General features: G+C 46.8%; 1 protein-coding gene and 1 long non-coding RNA gene across 7 annotated transcripts in view; one reads left to right on the top strand and one right to left on the bottom strand.

Moving 5' to 3' along the window:
* Window positions 1-23,174, bottom strand: part of ZNF76 (zinc finger protein 76) — a 36,182-nt gene extending 13,008 nt beyond the window's left edge. For 2 of the 6 annotated variants that reach the window (XM_084890026.1, XM_084890029.1), the window contains exons 1-2: window positions 22,856-23,163; window positions 38-202 (exon numbers count right to left, since the gene is read on the bottom strand). In XM_084890026.1, coding sequence (XP_084746152.1) covers window positions 38-110 — 73 coding nt within the window. In that variant the 5' untranslated portion in view covers window positions 111-202; window positions 22,856-23,163. Of the gene's footprint in view, window positions 1-37; window positions 203-22,855 lie in introns of all 6 variants that reach the window. The other 4 variants (XM_084890027.1, XM_084890030.1, XM_084890031.1 and 1 more) reach the window with 4 other exon arrangements.
* Window positions 23,175-23,209: 35 nt separating this feature from the next.
* LOC311625581 overlaps window positions 23,210-25,702 on the top strand; it is a 37,725-nt gene continuing 35,232 nt past the window's right edge. The window contains exon 1 of the long non-coding RNA XR_014795533.1: window positions 23,210-23,481. This is a non-coding gene — a long non-coding RNA (uncharacterized lncRNA). The remainder of the gene's footprint in view (window positions 23,482-25,702) is intronic.

The following is a 25,702-nucleotide window of genomic DNA, read 5'->3' as shown; positions in this document are numbered from 1 at the left end:
AGGACAGGGGGATTCTGAGGTCCCTGGAAATACTCACCTTTGACCGCTTGCTGGACGTAGGCCGTTGTCCCATCACTGAGGGTGACTGTCTGCAGCCCCAAGCTCTCCATGGCAAACTGCTGCTCGTGCGCTCAGACATGAAGTTGGCTTCTGCCAGCACCGAGCCACAGCTGAGGTCAGGGGTTCCTCCTGGGTCACAAACCTGAGGAAAGGGACAGTTTCACATTAGTTACAACGCTCCTGAGCTGCCAGGACGCACAGGGCAAGAGTGAATGCAGGCAGCCAGGAGGAAAGAGACAAATTCCTCAAAGTAGGTAACTATGCTGGTTTTTATGAAGTGGGTTAAAAATATACACATTTAAGAATTCTAAAAATAAAAATAAATGAATAAGAAATCTAATGAACAAAATAGACTAGTGAATAAAATAGAATCAGAGGCATGAAAAGTGGAACAGACTGATGAATCTCAGAGGGAAGGAGAGAGGGGGAACGAGAAGAGATTAACCAAAGATCTTACTTAAGGACACAGACAAAAGGATGGTGAATGCCTGGGGTGGGGTAGGGTGGGAACCAGGTGAAGAGGGGTTAATGTGGGGGACATCTGTAATACTCTCAACAAAAAAGATTTGGAAAAAAAATAAAGAATTCTAAAATTTAAGTATAAAAGAGAAGCATGACAGTCAAATTGGTTGTAAATTAAGATTTCAATGATCAAAATCCACTTTTAAACTTGCTCTCCTTATAGGGAGCCTCACTAAAGGCTTTTCTCTCTAAAAGCCAATAGAAACATATTTAAAAAGAAACTCAAACAATAAAACAAAACCAAGCTCCTAGACACAGAGAACAGATTGTGACTACCAGAGAATGGGGGCTGGGTGTGGGCAAAACGGATAAAAGGATGAACTCCAGTTATAAAATAAATATACTTTGGGGATACGGATACAATGTACGGTATGGTGACAATACTATATTGTATATTTGACAGTTACAAACAGGGTAAATCTTAAAAGTTCTCATCATAAGAAAAAAATTCTGTAACTATGTATGTTGATGGATGTTAATTAAACTTACCATGGTGATAATTTTTCAATATATACAAATGTTAGATCATTATTATTGTACTCCTAAAACTAATGCTGATGTGTATTATACAATAAAATCTCAATATAATGGACTAATTTTGGCTGGTGTGTATCTGTTATATAATAAAATAGGTTTTCCAAATGTGTAGTTAAAAAATTGATAAGATAGTTTATCAGTTTTTACTGATATAGACAAGTTTGTGTAATTAAGTACACATGAAAAGTTTAATTTCACAGAAAAGTTTTCCATGTGTTACAGTAATTTTAAATTTATACTGAGTAGGTCTAGTAAATGTGTGCACTCACCAGTTACCTTGAGTAACAAATGCACACAGCTGGGGCGTGGCTTAGTGCATGTAGGAACATCCTGCCAGGTGTTAAAACTGCTGCATGAAGACACACCACATGACAACAGAACCAATTACCATGTTCGATGTGGTATGATCATGTGCTAATCATTTGCTGAACATTGTTTACGAGCAGTGACTCTTGCATTTAAATATGTAGACTATAGTTATAGATGTATAACTATAATAAATAAATCATATTTCTTTCTGTTGGCGATATTACTAGTGTTTTTTCCCAATAATAGCCTATTTATAAAATTTGTTAAAAATAACAGTGAACAACCAAAAAACCTTGTTAATCCTACCTAATAAAATAATAATATGCAATTAACCATCACTCCGCTTCACAAGCCACACCCACCAGCCACATCCACCAGCCAATCAGAGTCAGTATGCAAATAAATCCAACGAAGATGGCTACATCCACAGAGGGCAGGAGGAAGGCGTTTCTCGCCAATGGAGGAAGCCAAGCTTTTTGCTGCCCTTGCTGGCCTAAGCCTCCACTCCAGGCTACAAAGTTTCAATTATAAAAGGTAAACAAATCCAAGCAGAAAGGAGTGAGCAGGAGGCTTGGCTCTGCTCCAGGCTACAAAGTTTCAATTGTAGAAGATGGCATGGCTGGCCTGCAAACCACCACAGGCCCCTCGCTCAGGCCGCCCGACGCCCCAAGGGAACCCCGCCCCCCTGATCTGGGACACCTTTCAGGGCAAACCAACTGGCCCTCACACGTGCACCAGGCCTCTTTTCTATCTAATAAAAGAGTAATATGCAGATTGGCCATCACTCCAACACACAATATGGCTGTCCCTATGTGGTCAAAGATCCTGTCTCTATGTGGACACAAGATGGCCACCACAAGATGGCCAGCAAGGGAGAGGGCAGTTGTGGGTGATCAAGCAAGTAGGGGAGGGCAGGTGGGAAGCACCAGGCCTGTAAGGGAGGGCAGTTGAAGGTGATCAACCCTGCAGGAGAGGGCAGTTAGGGGTGACCAGGCCGGCAGAGGAGGGAAGTTGGGGGCAAACGGGCTGGCAGGGGAGCAGTTAGACATCAATTAAGCTGGCAGAGTTAGGGGGAAATCAGGCTGGCAGGCAGAAGCAGTTAGGGGCAATCAGGAAGGCAGGCAAGCAGTTGGGAGCCAGCATTCCTGGGTTGTGAGAGGGATGTCTGACTGCCCGTTTAGGTCCGATCCCACCAGAGTCCTAGATTGGAGAGGGTGCAGGCTGGGCTGAGGGACAACTCCCCCTTTCCCCCGCCCCCATGGAAGAATTTCGTGCACCGGGCCTCTAGTTTAATTATAAGCAAATATGAGTTAAAAGTATCTTAAAATTAACAGGGTGTTAATTTTTACATATGACATATAAATGGGAAAATTTATCAGTTAAACCTCAAGTCCATGAAATTGAGGTCCATAAAATCAAGGGTTAACTGTATGTCAATTATACCTCAAATTTTTTAAAAAGCCTACCTACCTGTTTCAGGTAACTATCACTCTCATCTCTTCAAGATCCTATATAATAAAGAGGTAATATGCAAATTGACCATCACTTTAATACACAAGATGGCCAGCAGAGGAAGACAGTTGTGGGCGTTCAGGCCAACAGGGGAGGGCAGTTGGGAAGGACCAGGCCTGCAAGGGAGGGGAGTTGGGGGCAATCAGGCCTGCAGGGGAGGCCAGTTGGGGGGACCCAGGCCTGCAGACAAAGGGCAATTGGAGGGAGTAGGCCTGCAGGGGAGGACAGTTGGGGAGGACCTGCAGGGGAGGGCAGATGGGGGTGATCAGGTTGGCAGGGGAGGGCAGTTAGGGGCAATCAGGCCATTAGGGGAGTGGTTAGGGCACATGTGTCAAACACAAGGCCCGCGGGCCAAATCCAGCTCGCCAGGCCTTGCAATGTGGCCCGCACCGCGCTGTCATCACTGCACTCCGCTGTCAGTTTATGACATTGTCAGTTTATGACTGTTCAGTAAACCATTCGGCCCGCGATTTAGGCTGGATTTTAGATTTTGGCCCCTTCTCTGATTGAGTTCGACACCCCTAGGTTAGGGGGTGATCAGGTTGGCAGGCAGAGCGGTTAGGGGCAATCAGGCAGGTAGGTAGGCAAGTGGTTGGGAGTCAGCAGTCCTGGATTGCAAGAGGGATGTTAGATCCCAGTGGGATCAGGCCTAAAGGGGCAATCAGGCATCCTTCGAGGGGTACCAGATTGGAGAGTGCAGGCTGGGCTAAGGGACAACACTTCCCCCCACTGTGCACAAATTTTGTGCACCAGGCCTCTAGTCCTATATAATAAAATAGTAATATGCAACTGACCGTCATTCCAAGACACAAGATGGTCAAAGATGGTCAAAGATGGCTGCACCCATGTGGACACAAGATGGCCATCACAAGATTGTCTACAGGGAAGGGCAGTTGTGGCCAGTTAGGGGTGACCAGGCCAGCAGAGGAGGGCAGTTGGGGGTGACCAGGCCAGCAGAAGAGGGTAGTTTGGGGGACCAGACCTGCAGAGGAAGGCAGTTGTGGGCAATCAGGCAAGCAGGGAGGGCAATTAGGGGTGATCAGGCAAGCAGAGGAGGCCAGTTGGGGGGGACCAGGCCTGCAGGGGAGGATAATTGGGAGGAGGGAACCAAGCCTGCAGGGGAGGGCAGTTAGGGGTGACCAGGCAGCAGTGGAGAGCAGTTAGGGGCAATAGGGTTGGCCGGGGAGCAGTGAGGCATCATCAATCAGGCTGGCAGGGGAGTCGTTAGGGGATGATCAGGCTGGCAGGCAGAAGCAGTTAGCAGCAATCAGGCAGAGGCAGGCGAGTGGTTGGGAGCCAGCAGTCCTGGATTGTGAGCGGGATGTCCAACTGCCCATTTAGGCCTGATCCCACCGGGGTCCCAGAATGGAGAGGGTGCAGGCTGGGCTGAGGGATAGGCTCCTTTCCCCCAACCCCCGCACCCCCTCCCACGCATGAATTTCGTGCAACGGGCTCTAGAATACTGTAAGTTTCTAACTTATGTCCTCAAACTCTTCCCTGTTTCCTATTCATTGTGTAATTTTTTGTTAGGATGACTTAACAATAAGTACAAATCTAAATTTACCACTGCCTTGATCAAAACTCTTCAAAGGCTTCCTCATAATCCACCTTGTAGACAAGGCTGGTCCCTCGAAGACCCTGCAGCCCCGGGCACTGGCGCTTCCCAGCACTCGCACTCGTTCACCTACTTCACACTTACCACACCTCTGACATCCTCTGCCCACAGGACTCTGGGCTGCAGCCTATGTCTGGGTCGCTGTGGGCTCTCTACAAATCCCTGCGCAGTGACTCACAGGGTCCTTGTATGCAAGGACTGGAGCCTCCAGCTGGCAGACTTCCTCTGCATCTGCCATGGCGTGGAGCCGACTGGGGCTGGAGAGCCCACACTTGTGAAGCTTCTGCTTATGGTTCAGTGGTTAAGGTTCTCTTTGCCACACACCCAACGAATTCCCCTGGGCTTGCAATCTAGGTGGGCTACTTGATCCTCACTACCCACCAGCTGATCTTCTTCTCATCAGTGCTGCCCAAACTGTGTCCACGTCAGAGCACCCAGAGGATATTTGCATGCTACACTGCGGATATTGCTGCCTAAAGCCAGAAGCAACAACAGCTGGGACTTTGGTAGCCCCAAGGGCTGAATGGATCAACTTCTAAACATAACTATAGTCCATTTGGGACACACTGGTTGGGATTCTTTACCCTAGACTTGGCATCTCCAGTAGGATAATTCATTCTTTCTGTTCATAAATACTTACAGAATGGGCTAAGCTCCAGGGATAGCAATACTATTACCATTAATAATGAATACCGCTATAGAACTAAGCATTTTACAAGTAACTCATTTAATCCTCACAACAATCCTATTATCCTCATTTTACAATTGAGGAAATTGAAGCTTAACACATTAAGGAACTTGTTCAAGGTTACACAACTAAGAAGTGGGAGAGTAAGATTTGAACCCAGGCTATCTGGTTCTTAAGTGCTCTACTATGCTGCCCAGCACAGAGGTTTTAAACTGGGGGTTTATGAACCCTGAAACTACCTAAAAACAGTGTGTGAACTTGAGCATTTTTCTGAAGTGGGCGGCGTCCAAGACTGTCATAAGTCCTACAGGGATTAACGGTAGCCCTAGCTGGTGTGGGTCAGTGGTTAGAATGCTGGCCCACACCTAGGGGTTGCAGATTCGATCCCCGGTCAAGGGCACACACCGTGGTAGCATGTTCCCCAGCCCCATTAGGGATGCCTGCAGAAGGCAATCAACCATCAATGTTAATCTCTCTCCCTCCTCCCCCACTTCCACTCTCTCTGAGAATCAATGGAAAAAAATATCCTCTGGTTGAGTATTAACAGCAAAAAGAACAATGGGTCTAGGTTGGAATTCTGACATCTGACCCATCTTCTGGTTTGCTGGGACCCCAGCAGTGATCCCAACCTGGCCCAGACCCTGCTAACTCCCACAGAGTCCCACTCCTATGGAAGAAAGCTCTGCCTGGCCTCTCTTAATCTGCTCCATGATCCTCGACTTTCAGGCTCTTTTACCAGGGAGGGAAATTGTCCGAAACAAGAAAACATGTGAGAGACTAGGTCTGAAATAAAGCAGACTATCAGTTGAAAGGGATTACAAAATGACCTCAAATCTGTCTGGCAGGGACCTACAGCTGCTGCAGCAATGGTGGTTTAACTGAGCTCATCTCTATTCCACTGGGACTTTTTGAGGAAAATTCATAGTGTGGTTAAGGACACAAGCCCTGCAGTGAGATAGTCTGGATTCTACCTCTTTGAAACTGTGTGCTCTTGGGCAGCTGAACTTCTCTGAGCCTCAGATGGCACTTGTAAAAAAGGGGATAGCCCTGGCCGGTGGCTCGGTGGTTGGAGCATCACTGAGCACCGAAGGTTCTTGGGTTTGATTCTGGCCAAGGGCACAGGTTTGATCCCCGGTCTCGGTGGGGGCGTATGCAGGAGGCAACCAATTGATCTCTCTCTCACACATTGATGTTTCTCTCTTCCTCTTCCCCTCCTTTCACTCTCTCTAAAAAAAAAAAAAAAATCAATGGGAAAAATATCCTTGGGTGAGAATAACAAAAAATGAGGGGGGGGGGGGAGGGCATGGGGTGAACAATAATGAAACCTTCTTTACAGGTTTTTTTAAGAACTAAATGAGGTCACGTTTAGGTCACGTTTGTTAGCACAGTGCTGGGGCAGAGGAAGTACTTTGGAAATATGTGTTCCAAGTGGGGGATGGGAGAGGAGCCAAAGGGAAATGTCTTTGAAGCAGTGGGTATTTCTAAAACATACCCCAAAAGAGTGGCAACAGCCCAGGACTAGTCTGCAGAAATGGCTTCTAATCTTGATTCTACCTCCTGTGACAGCCACCTATCTGTAAAATGAAGCACTGGCCCAGTTGACCCTGAAATCCTTTCTATGGCTCAGACTGGTTTATATTTATGAAATATATAGCCCTTATGAGTGCCTGCCACTGTTCAAAGCACTTTACCTACATTAACTCTTTTATTCGGTTTTAAAAAATGTTTTTATTGATTTTAAAGAAAGAGGAAAGGAGAGGAAGAGAGGGAGGGAGGGAGGAAGAGAGAGAGAGAGAGAGAGAGAGAGAGAGAGAGAGAGAGAGAGAGAGAGAGAGAGAGAGAGAGAGAAATGTGAGATATCAATCGGCTGCTTCCTGCACACATCCTGACGGGGGACTGAGCCTGAAAAATGAGCATGTGCCCTGACCAGGAATCGTACTGGCGATCTTTTGGTGCATGGGATAATGTTCAACCAACTGAGCCAAACCATCTTGGGCAACTCTTCTTTCTAATCTTAAAAATAATCCTATGAGGATGTAAGTACATTTTGCCCATTTTACAGATGAGGTGACTGAGGCTTGGAGGTGAAGTAATTTGTCCAAGTTTCCATAGCTGCAGCCAGGATTCAAAGCCAGGCAGGCTGGCCCCATACCTCTCAGTATCTGGTGTATTCCTTCCTTCTGCCAATTCACTGTGACATAATGTCAGCACTCAAAACGCTAGAATATTGTTTAACTTTCATCTCATCCACTACAACTGAAACCTGCCATGATGGGAAGAGGGAATAGCTGAGCCACATTTCCCTGAGTCTTCTCCGACTCAAAGCAAAGCAATCTCCACTCCTTTACATGTTCTCATGTCCAGGCTAAATATTCAATTTTCCTCCTTAAGCTTCCAAATACAAACCTGGGGTGGGAACGTCTGACCCAAAGGCGGTAAAAGGCCCAAGAAATCATTTGGTCCGGCCCTGCCAAGGGATTAGGGGTGAGTTAATGTTTTACCAGAGATAGAAGACTAATTTTTAGGTTGATAAATTTGTATGTCCCAAGAATGATGTTGTAAACATACAAATGGCCGTTGGCAGGAAAAAGGTTCCCCGCCATGATTATAAACCTTTAAAACAGCCCACTCTGGCTCTCTGGCCTTTCCCGATGTCTGAGGCTGCCTTCCAGCAGAGCCTGGCAGAGGTGCTTCCTGGCTGCCGGCATGTCCAAGTGTCTGATCGCCACTTCTCTCCCTTTATTTCATCAAGTGGTTTTCTCTGAATCCTAATGGGTTGGTACTAAACTAACAACAGTGAGACTGACAGAGTCAAAGAGAGGCCTCAGATGGCTGCGTGTGAGCAGTTCCTGCCTGCACTTGACATTTTATTTATTTATTTATTTATTTATTTATTTATTAAAATATGTTTTTATTGATTTCAGAGAGGAAGGAAGAGGCAGAGAGATATAGAAACATCAATGATGAGAATCACTGATTGGCTGCCTCTTGCATGCCCCCACTGGGGATGGAGCCTGGAACCTGGGCTTGTGCCCCTGACCAAAATAGAACCCAGTCCGCAGGCCAACACTCTATCCACTGAGCCAAACCAGGCAGGGCTGCACTTAACATTTTAGATTCATAACTCTGGTGGCCTCTGAGGAAGGGCGAGGGGGAGCAGGGGAGCTGCTCTGTTTGTCTGTGGAGGGTTAGGGTTTACCAGCTCCCCCACTACCTGAGCTGAGAGGGGAGAGATAGACTGGGGGAGGACAGGGGGGAAGAGCCATGACAAAAGGTAGCGATGACTCTCCCAGAAGAAGCAGCAAGTGCAGTTTTAGTTTATTGCTAATAGTTGTTGTTATTTTTTGTTAATCCTCACCAGAGGATATTTTTCATTGATTTTTAGAAAGAGTGGAAGAGAGGGGAGAGACACAGAGAGAAAGATCAATGTGAGAGAGACACATCCAATTGGCTGCCTCCCGCAGCCCTGGGTAGCAAGCCTGCAACCCAGGCAACACGCCTTTGACTAGACTCGAACCCAAGACCCTTCAGTCCATGGGTCGACACTCTATCCACTGAGCCAAACCAGTTAGGGCTGTTCGTTGTATTTTTAAATGAGCTTAACCTACTGTTGACTCTGAGGCAGGAAATAGCCCTATGGCTTCATAATAGGGGGACGGAGGATTGGGGGGGGGGGGAGGGGGGGAGAGGCCGCAAAAATAGGTTTATAGTTATGAGTACTCAAAACATGGAGTTTGTCCTTGTATTATTATTTATTAATTTTGGTATTATTTCCAGATGAACAACTATAAACCCACCCCATATAGAAATACTTTCCAATGTAAAAACATAAATGTTATTTATTGGGGAAAAATAACATTTAGAGACTTTTTAGATACTTCAGGCTCTTTTTAGATCTTTAGGGCTCTCTATGAAACAAAGCGTGCTTAAACTGCCTCCTCACGGCAGAAGCAGAAAAACCCGGGGCCTGAGAGAAGAGAAAGTAGAGTAGCCATGTGTTTGTCTCTGACCCATCCATCCCGGCTCAGAGATAACGGGATCCACACACACGCTGGGCTCCTCCTGGACCTCAACCTGCTCTCTCCTCCATCACTTCCTGCCACCAGCACGGCCTGGGCCTTCACAACAGGCTTTCTGTGCTGTCTCAGCCAGCCCGGAGGGCAACTGTATTTAGAAGCAAAAAAAAAAAAAAGGAACTTAAGAAAAAATGTGACTTAATTTTCACTCATGAAATTCCTCATTTGGGAATATAGAAAACTTCTCAGAGAGGACAACATGGTATTAAGTTGGGAGGGATAAAGGCCAAGAGAGTCAAGGGGCAAATGAGAAGCAGATTTGGAAGAGCTGTAGTAAATTATTCATATGTGTTATTATAGAAAAAGACTGCAATGCACACACACTGATGTTAAAAGCCCAAATCACTTTTTAGTATGGTTCCTATTTGGCTTCTACAGTTTTACAGATTTGAATTAGTCACAGCAAAAGAAGTAATTAGGCAAAAGAATTGTTTTCAATTTCAAAAGGACAGTGAAAATGCAGACCCCTTTACTGCAGAACAGAATTCATTTAAACTAAAGCAGATAACTTAAAAATCTAATTGTCAGCCATATGTTTAAGTGAATTTTAATACCTTGATTTGTAAACACCCAATCGTAGCTGAGTTTCAAACCCACTTTTGTCCATGAGAAGAAGAGTCCAGGAGGAAGGCATTTTGGAAGGGGTTTCCTAAGCACTTGCGCTATACAAGGACAAGCTCCATGTTCCAAGTACCCATAACTAGAAGGACTGCAGGCTGCAGTCCGGTTGGCACAGCTCTGACGAAGTGCCACCGGGACTGTGTCTGGGGTCGGCGTGGGGCGACCGCTGGCTGAGGAAGGGCTATTGGAAGTGGAGCCCGCCCTCACCAGCAGGACAGACGGACCGTCACAGCTAGTTAGAACCATCGCCCTGTGGCAGAACGATTACATTTACTTCATTAGCTCATTAAAATGGAACAATATCCAGATCCTTACAAGGAAGAGAAGGCAACAACAAGAAAAAAAAAATCAAGTCAAAAGGAGAGTTAGTTTAAAAAAACATTAAGAGGCAATATTAAAGAAATAAACTATAAGACATGATATTAAAAACACATGCAACTGAACTGTACACTTAAAAATGGGTAAGAGCACCCGGCCAGTGTGGCTCAGTTGGTTGAGCGTCATCCCATGCACCCAAGAGGTGGCCACTTGGATTCCGAGTCAGGGCACATGCCCAGCTTGTGGGCTTGATGGCCAGTATGAGATGTGCAAGGCAGCCGATGGGTGTTTCTCTCTCATAGATGTTTCTATCTCTCTCTCCCTTTGTATAAAATCAATAAAAACATGTATTTAAGGGGGAAAAAAATGGTTAAGATGCCCTGGCAGTTGTGGTTCAGTGGTTACAGCATTGATCCCTTGCCCCTGTTGGGGTGAGTGCTGGAGGCACTCTCGAATCAGAATTACCCTTTCCCTCCTCCACCCTCCCTCCCTTCCACTCTCTCTAAAAATCAATGAAAAATATCCTCAGGTGAGGATTAACAACAACAAAATTTAATTAAGCTGACAAATTTTACATTATGTGTATTTTGCCACAATTTAAAAAATTGGGTGGAAAAAATACATGCAGACACATAACAAACCTTTAAGAACAATACCAAGTTCCCACTGGACAAATAAGGCTACAATATGAAATGAAAAAACAAAACAAAACAAAAAACAACAACAAACAAAAAAACCCCCAAAAACCACTAAGAAAGAATAACATGACTATATTTTACTTATTAAATTACCAAAACTCAAAGTAAAAGTATTAACATCCAATAGACAATAAGATACTACTACACCATATTAGAATGGCCAAAATCCAAAACACTGACACCACCAAATGCTGGCAAGTATGTGGAGGAACAGAAACTCTTACTTATAACTGGTGGGAATGCAAGATGGTGCTCTGGAAGACAGTTTGGCCGTTTCTTACGAAGCTAACTGTATCCTTCCCAAATGATCCAACAATCCTAGTCCTAATTTACCCAAATGCATTGAAAACTTGTGTTCATAACTGCCAAAAATGGGAAGCGCCCAAGAGTGCCTTTTAATAAATAAACTGTGGTACATTTATACAATGGGATATTATTCAGTGGTAAAAAGAAATGAGCCTAGTCATAAAAAGACATAGAGGAACCCTAAATGCATTTTGCTAAGTGAAGGGAGCCAATCTGAAAAGACTACATACAGTATGAGTTCAACTATATGGCATTCTAGAAAAGGCAAAACTATAGAGACAGTGAAAATACCAGTGGCTGCCAAGGGGGCAGAGGGAGGAGAGGAGGGATGAACAGGTGGAGCACAGGGCACTTTTAGGGCAGTGAAGCTGTTCTGTGTGACACTGCAATGCTGGGCACCTGGCATGCAATTCTCACAGCCCACAGAATGTACAACACAGTGAGTCATAATATACACTATGGACGTTAGTTAATAATGACCAACACTGGTTCATCAATTGTAGCAGATAACGGCACCAATGCAAGATGTTAATACAGGCACACCTTGTGCTATTGTGCTTCACAAATACCACTTTTAAAAAATGGAAGGTTTGTGGCAATTCACTGAGTAAATGTTAACAGGATTTTGGAACAAGTTGATTCCAACCCTCATGGATGACTTGGAGGGCTCAGGGTTTTGTGGAGGAAGTAACTGCAGACGTGACGGAAACAGCAAGAGAACTAGAGCTAGAAGTGGAGTCTGAAGATCTGACCGAGTGGCTGCATCTCGTGATAAAACTTACGGATGAGGAGTCTTACCGGTGAACAAAGAAAGTGGTTTCTTGAGATAGAATCTACTTTGGTGAAGATGCTGTGAAGACTGTTGAAATGACAACAAAGGATTTAGAATGTTACGCAAACTTAGTTGATAAATCAGAGTTGAGAGGACTGGCTCCAATTTGGAAAGTTCTACTGCGGGTAAAATGCTATCAAACAGCAGCACATGCTACAGAGAATCAGTCATGAAAGGAAGAGCCAATCCATGCTGCCAACTTCATTGTCTTATTTTAAGTAACTGCCGCAGACACGTCACCCTTCAGCCACCGCCACCCTGTTCGGTCAGCAGACATCGGCACGGAGGCACAACCCTCCACCAGCAAAACGATTATGACTAGTATGATTGCTGAAGGCTCAGATAATAGGGAGCAGTTATTAGTTATGTACACTGTTTTTTTACACATAATGCTAATGCTCGCTTATAGACTGCAGTATAAACATAACTTTTATATGCATAGAGAAACAAAAAAAAACTTCTATGACTCACTTTATTGCAACATTTGCTTTTTTACTGTGTAGGGGTCTGGAACTGAACCTGAAATATCTCTAAGGTCTGCTTAAAATAGGAGAAACTGGGAACTGAGGTGGGGGAAGTATATGGGAATACTCTGTATTTTGTTCATTTTTTTGTATACTTTAAACTGCTCTAAGAAATAAAGTCTATTAATAAAAAAATTCCAACCATGGATGTTGGCAATGCTGAGGGTACTACAGACTCCCCAGAGGGCAGTGTGTCAGTGCCGAACCCACTGGGGGAAGTTCTGCATCTGAGAGCTAATAACCTCATCTTCATAATTCATCCACAAAAGGAGGCCACAGAAAACAAGAGCTATCTGGACAAGGATGCTTGTTTAAACATTTTAGTCAAGAACCATGAGCCATCTGGATTAATGGAGAAGGGCTAACAAATTAATGCTAAGTGAAAAAAGACATCAGCTCACAGAAAACTTAACTCCAAGTGAGATGATGGTAAAAGAGGCCAAGAACAGACGAACAGTTGTGCTCAAAGGGGTATGATCTTTGAAAAAATAAGGTTGCTGAAATGGATAGCAGCATTGAGCCGAGATAATTCTCCAGTGGACACGGGACCCATTTGCTTGGTTGCCTGCTCCTCCCTAAGATTTTCCTTTACTCTCCCCACAGCCTCTATTATTACCTGCACCTCATCCCTCCTAGGTACTGTACTGCAAAGAAAGGTATCTGTTCTTCCTCTAATGCATGTTAGAGTAAGTGCTGAGATCAGGAATGAATTCCTTTGGAATTTTTCTTCCTTTTTTCTAACCACCAAAGGCCCAGCTACCTTTTTTGAATATATTTTTAAATGCAATGTTCTTCAAACTAGACTGTTGTGCTGTGTGTCTTCTGGAACCAAGTGTCACAGTGGGGCTCCACGATTCAGTACTCTACCCTAATCTCTAGGTAACCAATAATATTCCTTTTGATGGGGAGAATCTGTGTATTAAAGCCGGGACATGGAGCAGGAAGGATTTAGAATAGAAGGAGCAACAGGAGAGCTGGCATGAGCCGAGGTGGGCTGCTGTTAGCTCCCTGGAAGTCAGAGAACGGGGGCGTTGGGACAGGTTCAGGGAGTGAGCCTTGGATGAGCTGCCGCTGTCCACTGCTTCCCTGGCTGCAAGCGTGGGGATCCTCAGCATCCAGGAGATGCACCTGCGGGGAAGAAAGGCAGGGGCATGCTCCGGGGAGGGAGCGCACACTCTGTATATTCCTGCTCAAACCAAAGTTCCTGATGCCAAAGGGAAACAGGCCCCGTTGTACACTGTTCCTGGGAGTACACACTGGTGCAAGCTCTATGTGGAGCCATTTGCTGTATCAATCAAAATTAGCAATATACACCATCTGACCCAGCACTTCAGGTCTAATCCAAGGTTACCCATGGCATCCTTGTATGCAATAACAACAACAACAAATTAGAAATAGCATAAATAAAAGAAGCAACAGGAGACCAGGGCAGGGCTGCCTTGGGTCTCTAGAAATACAGGACTTCTTTACTAAGCAGACATTAGTAAACGAGGGAGTTCTTAACATACCGACATGAAAAACTATAATACAGGGCTGGACAAAAGTAGGGTTAGAGTTGTGAGTACACAAAACAATTTATTCTTGTATTATTATTTATTAACTAGAAGCCCAATGCACAAAATTCATGCACGGGCCCATGGGGGGGGGGGCGGGGAGAGGAGGGGTGTCCCTCAGCCCAGCCTGCACCCTCTCCAATCTGGGACATCCCTCTCACAATCCAGGACTGCTGGCTCCCAACTGCTTGCCTGCCTGCCTTCCTGATTGCCCCTAGCCGCTTCTGCCTGCCAGCCTGATCACCCCCTAACCACTCCCCTGCCAGCCTTATTGATGTCTAACTGCTCCCTGCCAGCCTGTTTGCCCCCAAATTCCCTCCTCTGCTGGCCTGGTCACCCTTAACTGCCCTCCCCTGCAGGGTTGATCACCTCCAATTGTCCTTCTTTGCAGGCCTGGTGCCTCCCAACTGTCCTCCCCTGCTGGCCATCTTGTGGTGGCCATCTTGTGTCCACATGGGGAGCTATTGTGTGTTGCAGTGAATGTCAATCTGCATATTACTCTTTTATTAGATAGGATAGAGGCCTGGTGCATGGTGGGGGCCAGCTGGTTTGCAATGAAGGGTGTCCCGGATCAGGGTGGGGGTTCCCTTGGGGCATGGGTAGCTTGAGCAAGGGATCTGTGGTGGTTTTCAGGCTGGCCATGCCCCCTATCATCCCAAGCAGAGGCCCTGGTACTTGGAATTTATTTACCTTCTACAATTTAAACTTTGTAGCCTTGAGTGGAGGTCTAGGCTGGCAAGGGCAGGCGGAAAGCTTGGCTTCCTCCATTGCCTGGGAAACCCAAGCCTCCTCCTACTCTCTGTGGCTATAGCCATCTTGGTTGGGTATATTTGCATACTTGCTCTGATTGGCTTGTGAGTGTGGCTGGTGTGTGTGGTGGAGTGATGGTTAATTTGCATATTACTCTTTTATTAGGTAGGATTCTTGTATTATTTTCCACACAAACAACTGTAAACATATTTTTGCCCCATCCTGTATATTAAATAAAAATGCAAGATATAAAACTGCATTTTGTATGTGCCCATGAGCATAAAAAAACAATCTGTGGAAAGATGTTAAGAAAGTATTAACCAGGGTTGCCTGTGAAATGCTGAGTGACTGGGGCAAAACAAGAGAAGGATGACTTTTCACTATGTATCTTGCTTTTTTTAAAATATATTTTTATTGATTTCAGAAAGAAAGGGAGAGAGATGGAGAGAAACATCAATGATGAAAGAGAATCATTGATTGGCTGCCTCCTGCAAGCCCCACACTGGAGACCAAGCCTGCAATCCAGGCATGTGGCCTTGACTGGAATCAAACCTGGGACCCTTCATTCCACAGGTTGACGCTCTATCCACTGAGCCAAACCAGCTAGAGCTGTATCTTTCATACTTAAAAAACAACACAAAAGCCTCATGAATGTATTGCCTATGTAAGATAAATAAAAATAAGTGAATAAAAGAAGACAGTCTAAAAGCATGCTCTGCATTCCCTTCGTTGGTTACAGGAATAGCCATGATTCTCTGTGAGGCATGGCTAGTCCAGTGCTCATAGGATAGATTCCATGAGGTTACAGATTTGTAGCAAAACCACATCTGAAAACTTAGCTTCACAATTCCTGAATGCCATTCTGGAGTGTCCTCTGGAACTGAGCAAGCCGAGTGCGAGGCAACAGCAAATCTATAAGGGACCTGAGGAGACACTGGCTTCAGCACGAGTGTCCCAGCCTGGCCACCAGGGTGGGTCCTGCGGGAATAGTGGCTACGAAGGGTTTACCTTCCCCCGCACCGTTTTTTAAATTTACCTTCACCCAAGGATATGGTCACTGATTTTTTAGAGAGGAAGGGGAGAGAAACATCGGATCAGTTGCCTCCCTTGTGCGTCTCAACCAGGGATCGAGCCTGCAACCCAGGTATGTGCCCTAACCAGGAACTGAACCCACAACCTTTTTGGTATATGGGACAGCGCTCCAACCAACTGGGTCTACTGGCCAGGGGGCCTCATTGTTTTTAAGGTCTCAGGACAGTACTTCCTCAGTTAAGAGGATGATCTCAGACCCAGAGAATGCGGCCACACCCTCCACATCCAAGTCTCAGGCCAGTTCTACAATCTCCAGGGGCCCCAGTCCCTCGGCCCCTAACTGCATGGGTCTCACGCTTTATCAAAGTCCCAAAGCAGCAGGGACTTCCAACAAATAGTGTCATGCAGTGAGAAACACTACCAAGCTAAGAGGCACCCTGGGCTGCTCAGAGATGAATCCTCTATGAGGGCAAGCTGGATGTGTACCCCGAGGCACCGAAGCAGCACTCTGAAGTCCAGCTGAGATAGTCTCAGTGCTCTGAGGCACTGAATGTCGCATCCAGCACTGCAGCTCTTTCTGATGCTGACGGCACTTCTACCAGCAAAACAAAGATGACTGCACAGCACAGTGAGATGCTCACGTGGTCACTCCCCTTTCTATACCTTCACTGACAGCGGCCAGCGCAAGGGGCATCTGCGGTTTTGTCAGCAGTTTAATGCCTCCTGTGAAAGACAGTGGCTTCAGCTGCCCTTGGATTTGTGTCCCAGATACTCTTGTTTAGCTTGTCAGAGACTCTCTTGGCAATATAAACACTGACATCTAAATGACACAGGGTAAACACTCAGAGCGACTGTGCTACCAGATGCAGTGAGGAGAGTAACCCGGCCATATGTTTTCCTTAAACTTGACTCTTTTCGGGGGAAATATGTGTTATACTGCTTATAATTCAAGCCCCTGGAGAGCATGAATTTCAGCCCAATCAGCACCTAACAAAGAATGTGCCCACAGATTCACAGGTCACACTGAGAACTGAGCTTTAGCTCAAATTTGAATTCTAAATCAGCGCCACTTATTGTGAACTAAATCCAATGGGAACTCCCAAGACTTCCATCTACTCTAGAACTACAAGCTCCTTAAGAGGAGTTCCTAGTAGAGGAGCAAGTGTTAAGTGACAGAATGAGGAGGAAAGGAACTGAGCCCACCACACTAACTCCTCCCTAGCCCCAACTAGGATGGCCAGTTTCCCCACCTCTCCAAGCCCAGGTCAATAACAATTAATGTCACACCAGACAACAGACTCCAGCCCTTTCCCTCTGCACTTGGCAGTGAAGCTACACCAAGCGGCTTAAAGGCACAGATGCATCCTCTGCCATCACAGCCCTGGTTCCAGCATAGCATCCAGCACAAGGTAGGGACTCGCTGCATTTTACTGGAGGGAAGGAGTTCTACCACCAATGCCACCACCTTATGTAGGGCTCAGCACTAAATAATCCCAAGCTTACAGGTGTATTACCTTCTTTACTCTAAGCACTACTTCATCAACCCTAGTCTACAGCAGTCATTTTGCAGATAAAGATTCAGAGGCCAGAGCCGCAGAGGCGTCCCAAAGGCTCACACGGCTCCACAGTGGCAGAGCCGCCTCACACCGGAACCGCCTTCCCTGCCATACTCCTTCGTCTCTTCCCCAGTAACAGTGTTCTTTCAGTTCCCAGGAGAGCAGGAATTTACTCTAACATACTTGTAAATCCAGCAGCTTGGTCAATATCCCCACATTAAAAAACAAACAAACCCTCAAACTTGACATGTTCAAAAGTGAATTCCTTATCTTCCCCTTCTCACAACCTCCTCCTCCCCCAGGCTCCCCGATTTTTACTAAATGAGAACTCCATTCTTTAGTTGCTCAGGCCAAAAATGAGGGAGCCATCCTCAACCTCTCTTTCTTTCACATGCAGCATCCACTCTATCAGCAAATACTGTTGGCTCCTCTTTCAAAATATATATCCAGAGTCCAACCACTTTTCACACTTTACTGTTTTACTTTGCGTCCAAGCCACCAACTTCTTTTGCCTGGACCACTGCAGTAGCCTCCTGACCAGTTTCCCTTCTCGGACTCTTGGCTCCTACACTTTTCAACATAGCAGCCAGAATGATCTTTATGTCAGTTATTGCCTCTTATCTGCCTAGAACCCTCTAATGACTGCCACCTCATTCACAGTTCACAATAACATCCAGTGCTTATGAAGCCCAATGCTATCTGTCACTAACCCACTCCCATCCCTCCATCTCCTGCCATCTCCTCTCTTACCCTATTACAGCCATACTCATTGGCATCCTCGTGTTTCTCAAATATACTGGGCACACTCCTGCCTCAGGAGCTTTGCACTTGCTATTCCCGCCGACTGGAATACATTCCCTCCACATTTACTGGTACACTTGGCTCATTCCTTAACTTCCTTCAGTTCTTTGCTCAAATGTTAGCTTTTTAGTGAGACCTTCTTTGACTGCTCCATTTTAAATGTAATACTATCACTCCTGGTATTCCCTATTTCCCTTCTCTGTCTAATTTTCTCAATGTATACCTTCCTTACTTATTTATTGTTTGTCTCTCCCTCATCCACTCCCCAAAAGGTGAGCTCTCTAAGTCCTGGAACTTTGTTTTATTTAGTGCTGTGCCCTCAGGGAACAGCACCTGTCCTCTAGCTGATACCCACCAGACCTCTGTAGAATGAATGAGTGAATAAATAACATCGATGCCTTTAGGATCTTCCAGTAATAGAAAGGCTTTAGACCAGAAGTACCTAGTTGAACGAATCTCTCCTTCACCTCCCCCACTGCCTTTCCTTCTTCTTAAGTCCAGTCCAGTCCAGTCCAGTCTATTACCTTCAGAAGGTCTGGAGCCACAGGTGTGGGTAGCCAGGATGTTACAATTCCCAGGCCATCAGGTACAGATTTCTGCAGGGTGCTAATTTTTGTATTTAGCATCCTGGTATCTCACAAACAGAAGAGGTCAAAGACAGGCCAGGACTAAAAATACTGCTAACCTAGATAATGGTACTGACTCAGCAACAGCTCAGTTACTTTGAGGTGTTTTCCAAGGAACTGTACTAAACTCTCATTTGTTCATCTAGCTATCTTTTTTAAAAAAAACAAAAAACACGACAAAAAACAATTATATTATGGATTTCAAACATGCACAATAGTAGAAAGAATATTATAATGAACCCCATGAATGCATTACCCAACTTTAACAATTATCAACATTTTGTTAATTTGCTTTCTTCTATTCTGTCTCTGAAATCCTCACTAATATTTCATCTAGCTGTTTTGTTTGTTTTAAGAACTGGTCTATATATGACAGACCCTGGCCTTGTAACCACGGTATTCTAGAAAGTATGTCAACCCAATCGCTAATCTTACCAGAATACAGGAAAAACAAGCACTTATCCCATTCCCCCACTGGAGCAATGACTAAAAAAAAGAGATGTCTAAATTCCAGACTGTTAAAATCAAAGAACTGCCCACTGTCACCGTTAGAAGGATTTGGGAGAGGACTGTCATAGCTACAATAGAATGTAGATGTAAGCTGTTTCTGTTTTCACTTGTTTGTACTGATGTAAAATTTCTGAATGTGTTCATTCAGCCCAGTATTTACTGACTACCTGAAAATATGAGGGACAGGATTTAGATGACAAAAGGTAAAGAAAACCAGTTTCTCTTCTCAAAGAAATCACAGTGGGGGTGAAAGGCTGGGTGAGATGAACACACAAATAACAAAGATACAAAGCAGAGTAAGTACTGTGCCCTAAGAAAGATGAAAAAACCTAAGGCAAAAACTCTGTTTAATTTAATCCCAGCCAGAGAAAACAAGGCAGGTTTGAGGGCAAGAGAATAGAGCAAGTGGTTGAACATGAACATCGACCTGTGCCCGGGTTGCGGGCTTGATCCCATTGTTGGGGGGTGGGGATGGGGGCAGGGGAGGCGTGCAGGGGGCAGCCAATAAATGTGTCTCTCTCACATCAATGTTTCTCTCTGTCTTTCCCCTTCCCTTCCACTCTCTAAAAATCAATGGGAAAAATATCCTTGGGTAAGGATTAGCAAAAAAAAGCAAATAAAAATAAAAAATAAACCCATGGAAGTTGTAGACTCTGAGTTTACCTCTCTTAACTCTGGGTTTTGCCTTCTGCTATATTTATTGCTGTGGAGTCAGTAAGTACATTACAGGAGGCCTGGGAATTTGGTGACCCACAGAATAGACTTTTGGATGTGAATCTTTAATGTCACATTTTGCTACTCACCAGTCTTCCGGTGGGAGAGGGTAAGAAAGTTCTCCCAGGGCTTGGAAAACAATGGAGCTAATTCAATGCAGACAGAAGCTGACATTCAAAGCATTCTACCCCGAAGGCATATACAGCAAGCAGTTTCACAAATAGGATAGGGTCGTGGGAGTGGGTCAAGGACACAAGGTTAGACTGATTCAGAAGAATTTCGTTGCTATCTAAAGGACTGTGATCTTGGTGATCTATTATCAGAACTTGCCAGAGAATTGTGTAGTTCTTTGGACAAGCCAAAGAGGCCAATGGTTTGGACAGTGCTGTGTGTGAAGGAAGGAGAGCTGAGTGGCAGGGTCGTTCATGTGGTCCTGGCGTTAGATGCACAGGACAGAGGAAGAAGGCAGAGTTGGGATGGGAGAGAAGTTTATATTATAATCAATGTTATCAAGATCGGTAAGGTGAGGATAATTGGGAGAAAAATTAGGGAAATGAAGAGGATACTGTGAGAAGGGACAGGGGCACAGGGAGAGGGAAAAGGTGATAGATGATTAGGGTTTGAAAAAGAGATCACTGATGAAAAAGGAAAATGCCAGGAGATCCAGGAATCTGAGAGGCAGGATCTCACAGCTCATTGGACAGAGTGTAAAAAGGAGGATCTTAAGATGAAAAGGTTATAAGCTGGGTGAAGGCAGTCACTACACGAGAGCTAATTACTAGTAGATGAAGGTTTTAGGTAAAGGATGTTGCTGAGGATGGCCGAAGGGATGCAACTACCACACTAGAAGAGACTGAAAATAGGAAGAAATCATATGAGGAAAAACTGCTGGGCTAGAGGGCGTGAGAGTCTATGAATTCCTTCCGGTAAGGAACGTAATAGGATGAGAGGATCTGGGATAAAATGCCAATGAGGGTGAAATAATGAAGTGAGAAGGAGCTCCCCCCAACCACTCTTAGGGTGACAACTGGAAGAAGAATGAAGAGAGGTATTTAGGTGCAGGGGTCCCAGGGCAAGTGGGGTCAAAAATCATGAACACTGTGTCGAGATCACAAAGCCATGGGGCAAAAGTAACAGAAACCTTGGGTTTCGTGGAATGAGTTGGTATAGAGCTTAGGAATGATAAAATAAGAAACCAGGGGCTGAAGGCGACCTAGAAAATTAGGTAGGTTTGAGGGCTCGAGGGGTAACGGAGCAAATGGGCTTTGAAGACTGGCTTCCAATCCCAGCTGTGATACTTATCTGAGTTTCAGGTTCTTCATTTATTTAAAATCAACTCAAAACAAACCAAAATGGGAAATTGTGGTGGATATGATAACGACCCATCTCATGAGGTTGTTGAAAGGTAAACATTATCTCAGGATAATGTTTGGACACATTATCTCAGGCACTACTATTATCCTCACTTAACAGAAGCAGAGATGCGGGAGCAGAGGGTAAATGGTATGCCTGAGGTGCCATAGCTGAAGGGGCCGCTGTCACACCAGAACTCAGGTCCCTTATCACATCCACGCCTGGATTGAAGCATTCTGCTATGCTGCGTGGCAAGCATGTTAACGGATGGGGCCTGATCAAGGGACGGGTATGGACTGTTCAGTGTGTAGGGGGTCAGGGGAGTGAGACAATAAGGACCACGAAGCAGGTGGACCCTGGGGTGAGGTTCCAAGAGTAAACTCCTAGGGAAGGGCACAAAAATGATTGCAAACGAGGATTATCTTGACTGAGGATTGCAGAATTTCACAGCTGGAAATAAACTCGGAGATCCTTGAACACAACCTTATCACAACACAGAGGAGAAGCTGAGGTCCAGGGTGAGGAAGGGGCTTCTCCCTGGCTCCCAAAGCACAACCGCGGCAGAGCCAGGGACCACACACTCAATCCAGAATTCTTCCGACGCCTCCAACTACTGCTACTTCATATCCATCTCCCTATCTCCCTGGCGCCAGCATGGTGCTAGGGCATTTTTAAGTCACGTGCTGATTGACACCGGCGGGCTGGGTGCCGAGAGGGATGTCAGTGGGGGTGACTTTAGGATGAAGGGGAACATGGAATGAAGATCATGAGGTAACAAGCAAAGAAAGGCTGATCAGGTACCGAAGGTTTGTAGATGACTGGGGGGGGGGGCCCTACTGAAGTAGGCTTGAGAGTCACCAAGTTTGTGGGAGAGCCCGGTAGGAAGGGCGGGGTTACGGGACCAGTGGGGTCACTGAAAAGGTTTGGGGTCATCAAGGAGGGGCGTGGGGATCTCTGTGTGAAACTGAGGGGGTCACTGAGTTGGTGGGAACCTACGCAGAGCTGGGCAAGTTTCTAGGTTGTCAGAGTCACTGACTGAGAACTGAGGGTTACCTGGTGAGGTTAGGGTCAGTTGGTGGGGTGTGGGGCCACGGAGGGGGAAGCGGGCGCAGTCACGGGGTGGGGTTTGGGAGTCCTGGGGGAGGCGCAGCAGGCGGAATGAAGGGGAGGGATGGGGGCCGGGGGCCGGGGGCCGAGGGCCAGGACCCGGGTGGGGAAGGGTCAGGCCGCCGTCCAGCCCCTTGGCCGCCGGGAGGAAGGTGGGCACGACCTTCCCGGGGCCCTGCGCCCGCCCGGCCTCCCACCTGGGCGCGGTGGACCATCTCTTCCCAGAGCCACCAACCTGACAGCCCCCGAGGGCGACTCCGCCGACAGACCGCCATGCACCGGGCCCGGCCACCAGCGCCGGCCCCGCAACCCGCCTGCGCCATCGCCCGCCCGCCCGCGCGCAGCTTGCCTCGCGCGGGATCCAGGTTCCAGGGCCGCCGCACTCGCCTCTCCTCTCGGCGCGCCTCTACCGGCCCCGGAACCCGCATGCGAAATGCCGGGCACGTCCACCCCGAGCCCCCGTCGCCGCGGCCGCCGTCCTAGCTATCCTGGTTCCCGGGCCCCTGCAGCCCGGGCGGCCGGCTCCGAACCGTGCCCCTCGCAGCCCCGCCCCGCCGGGGTGACGCACGGCCTCCGCCGGCGCCAGGAGGGCGTGGTGACGTCACGACGCCCGGACCAGCGCCGGGCCGGCTGCGGACCGGTCGTCGCTATGGCAATGAGGAGCCGCCACCTGTCGCGCCCGGGGACTCGGTCCACCTGAGACTTGGCGGGAAGGGAGGAGCGGCGCGGCCGGCGGGCTGGCAGGTGCGCTGGGAGGCGGCTCCGCCCAGGTCGCCGCGCCTCATGACCCGAAGCGTTTCAGCGCGCCGTCCGCGGGCACCGCCTGCGCCTGCGAGCCGTGCCCCTCGGAAACAGTTGCAGGTACTGAGCTCCTTGCCGGAAAGGGTGACACTGAGGAGCGGGAGGCACTCGCCCCTTTAGGGAGGGCGCCCTGATGGGTCCTGTCACTCTCATTCCCCCTTCGCCGCACCCCAGCCTCAAACCAGCTGCTCCCCCTGCAGCCTAGCTTGGGGTGAAGGAACCCGAGCCCTTTTAGTATTCCCCCCCTCCCACGATTGGGGTATGCTCAGAAAGCTAAGGGAACATTAAAGGGGAATAATGTTTTGGTTAAAAAAAAATTAAATAAGTTAAATTTAAATAAGGAGAGGGGTTAGATAGGGAACTGGTAGAGGTTGCTTTTTAGGAGAGGAATTGAGTGCCCGGAGGAATGCGGTGAGAAACTTTTCCATCTCTATCCTTTAGACTTCAACTAATTTGTTTCTACTCCCCTTTCCCCAAAAAACAAACACATCACAATTTCACTTAAAAAATTGCAAGGGAAGTATTCAAGTACTGAGTTTGCGGCTTATGGTGGCTAACCATGCCAGTGGGGGCACTGACATCCTATTCCTCTTCTCCCCTCTGAAGAACTTAACCAGAAAGCCCTCTCCTTCCATTTTAGACATTGCCTCTTCCCATCTTTGTTTTCGCTCAACATTTCCTGAGGCTGGACTGGGGCCACAGTTTCCGGGCTCTCAGTTTCGGTGGGCAGTGGGTAACAACTGATGGCTTATTCTTATACTGCAGGCCCAGTGCACGAAATTCATGCATGGCGGGGGGGGGGGGTGTACCCTCAGGCTAGCCTGCACCCTCTACTAACTGCTCACCTGCCTGCTGGCCTGGTCACCCCTAACTTCCCCCACCTGCTGGCCTGGTTGACCCCAACTGCCCCCTCTGTTAGCCTGGTCGCCCCTTACTGCTCCCCCTGCTGGCCTTGTTGCTCCATGCAGCCTGTTTTCATTCGTTGGTTTGGTTGTCCCTCAATCCCCTGCCAGCCTTGTCACCCCACGCAGCCTGTTTTCAGTCATCTGTCCGGTTGTTTCAGCCATGATGGCCCCTGGCTTTTTATATATTAGGACAATAACTAGAGGCCCAGTGCACGAAAATCATACACTGGAGGGGGTGGTCCCTAAGCGCAGCCTGCGCCCTCTCACAGTCCGGGACCCCTCGGGGGATGTCCGCCTGCCAGCTTAAGTCTGGACTCCTCACTCCTTACCACCTGCCTGCAATGGAGGCGGGAGAGGCTCCCACCACCACTACTGCGCTCGACAGCCGTGAGCCGGCTTCTGGCTGAGCGGCACTCCCCCTGTGGGAGCACACTGACCACCAGGGGACAACTCCTGCGTTGAGCATCTGCCCTTTGTGGTCAGTGTGTGTCATAGCAACTGTTCATTCCATAGTTTGGTCAATTTGCATATTGGGGTTTTATCATATAGGATGAGTAATGAATCCTATATATATCTCCTGTTGTATAAATAAACAGCCTGACCACTCCAGTGGGCATTTAGCAAGTTATTTTACGTAGATACACAGAGAATAAGTAGCTTGTCTTGTAGCATCAACTCCTGGTTAGAAATAGAGCAGGGAACAGAATTCAGGTTGTCTTAATTTGTCCTCCTACCACCTTTTTTCATAATAAAAATGCATCTGTGCTTTCTCACATTCCTTGCAGATCCTAATGTGATTGGCTAATACATTCTCCCATTACACAATTAACAGAAACTCTGGGAGCCCTGCTTGTGTGGCTCAGTTGGTTGGAGTGAGTTTTCCCTACACCAAAAGATTTCAGGTTCGATTCCCACTCAGGGCACATACCTAGGTTTCAGGCCAGTATGGGAGGCAACTGATTGATGTTCCTCACATGGATGTGCCTCTCCTCTCCTTCCCCCTATTTCCTCTCCTTCCCTCTCTCCAAGATAAATAAAAAACAAAACAAGCAAGCAAATAAAAACCTCTCTAGGAAACCAGTGTCTGCATTTGAAGTAATAAGATTCTGGTGATGGGTAATTTCAGGTACTTGGGAGAACTGGTGAGGAAAGTACTTTGGAGTAGTGATTGAAGATCATTTCTAGCAGCTTCTATTCTGCCTTTGGTCCCCACCCCTACAATATGCCATATAGAGAAGCGATCTTCAGAATTTTTTTTTTTTAAAGATAGACTCCATAAAAGAATTTTAAAGAACTGTGTACCCCATTATTTATTTTTAAGTTGATTTCTAGATTTTCTATCATATATTTAAATACTTGTAGAGGATAATTCTGAC

This window comes from Pipistrellus hanaki (assembly GCF_964339955.1).
Source record: "Pipistrellus hanaki genome assembly, chromosome: 7".
Lineage (NCBI taxonomy): Eukaryota > Metazoa > Chordata > Mammalia > Chiroptera > Vespertilionidae > Pipistrellus > Pipistrellus hanaki.
Note: the sequence above shows the minus strand (reverse complement) of the source record. Positions and strands in the feature narration are given on the sequence as shown.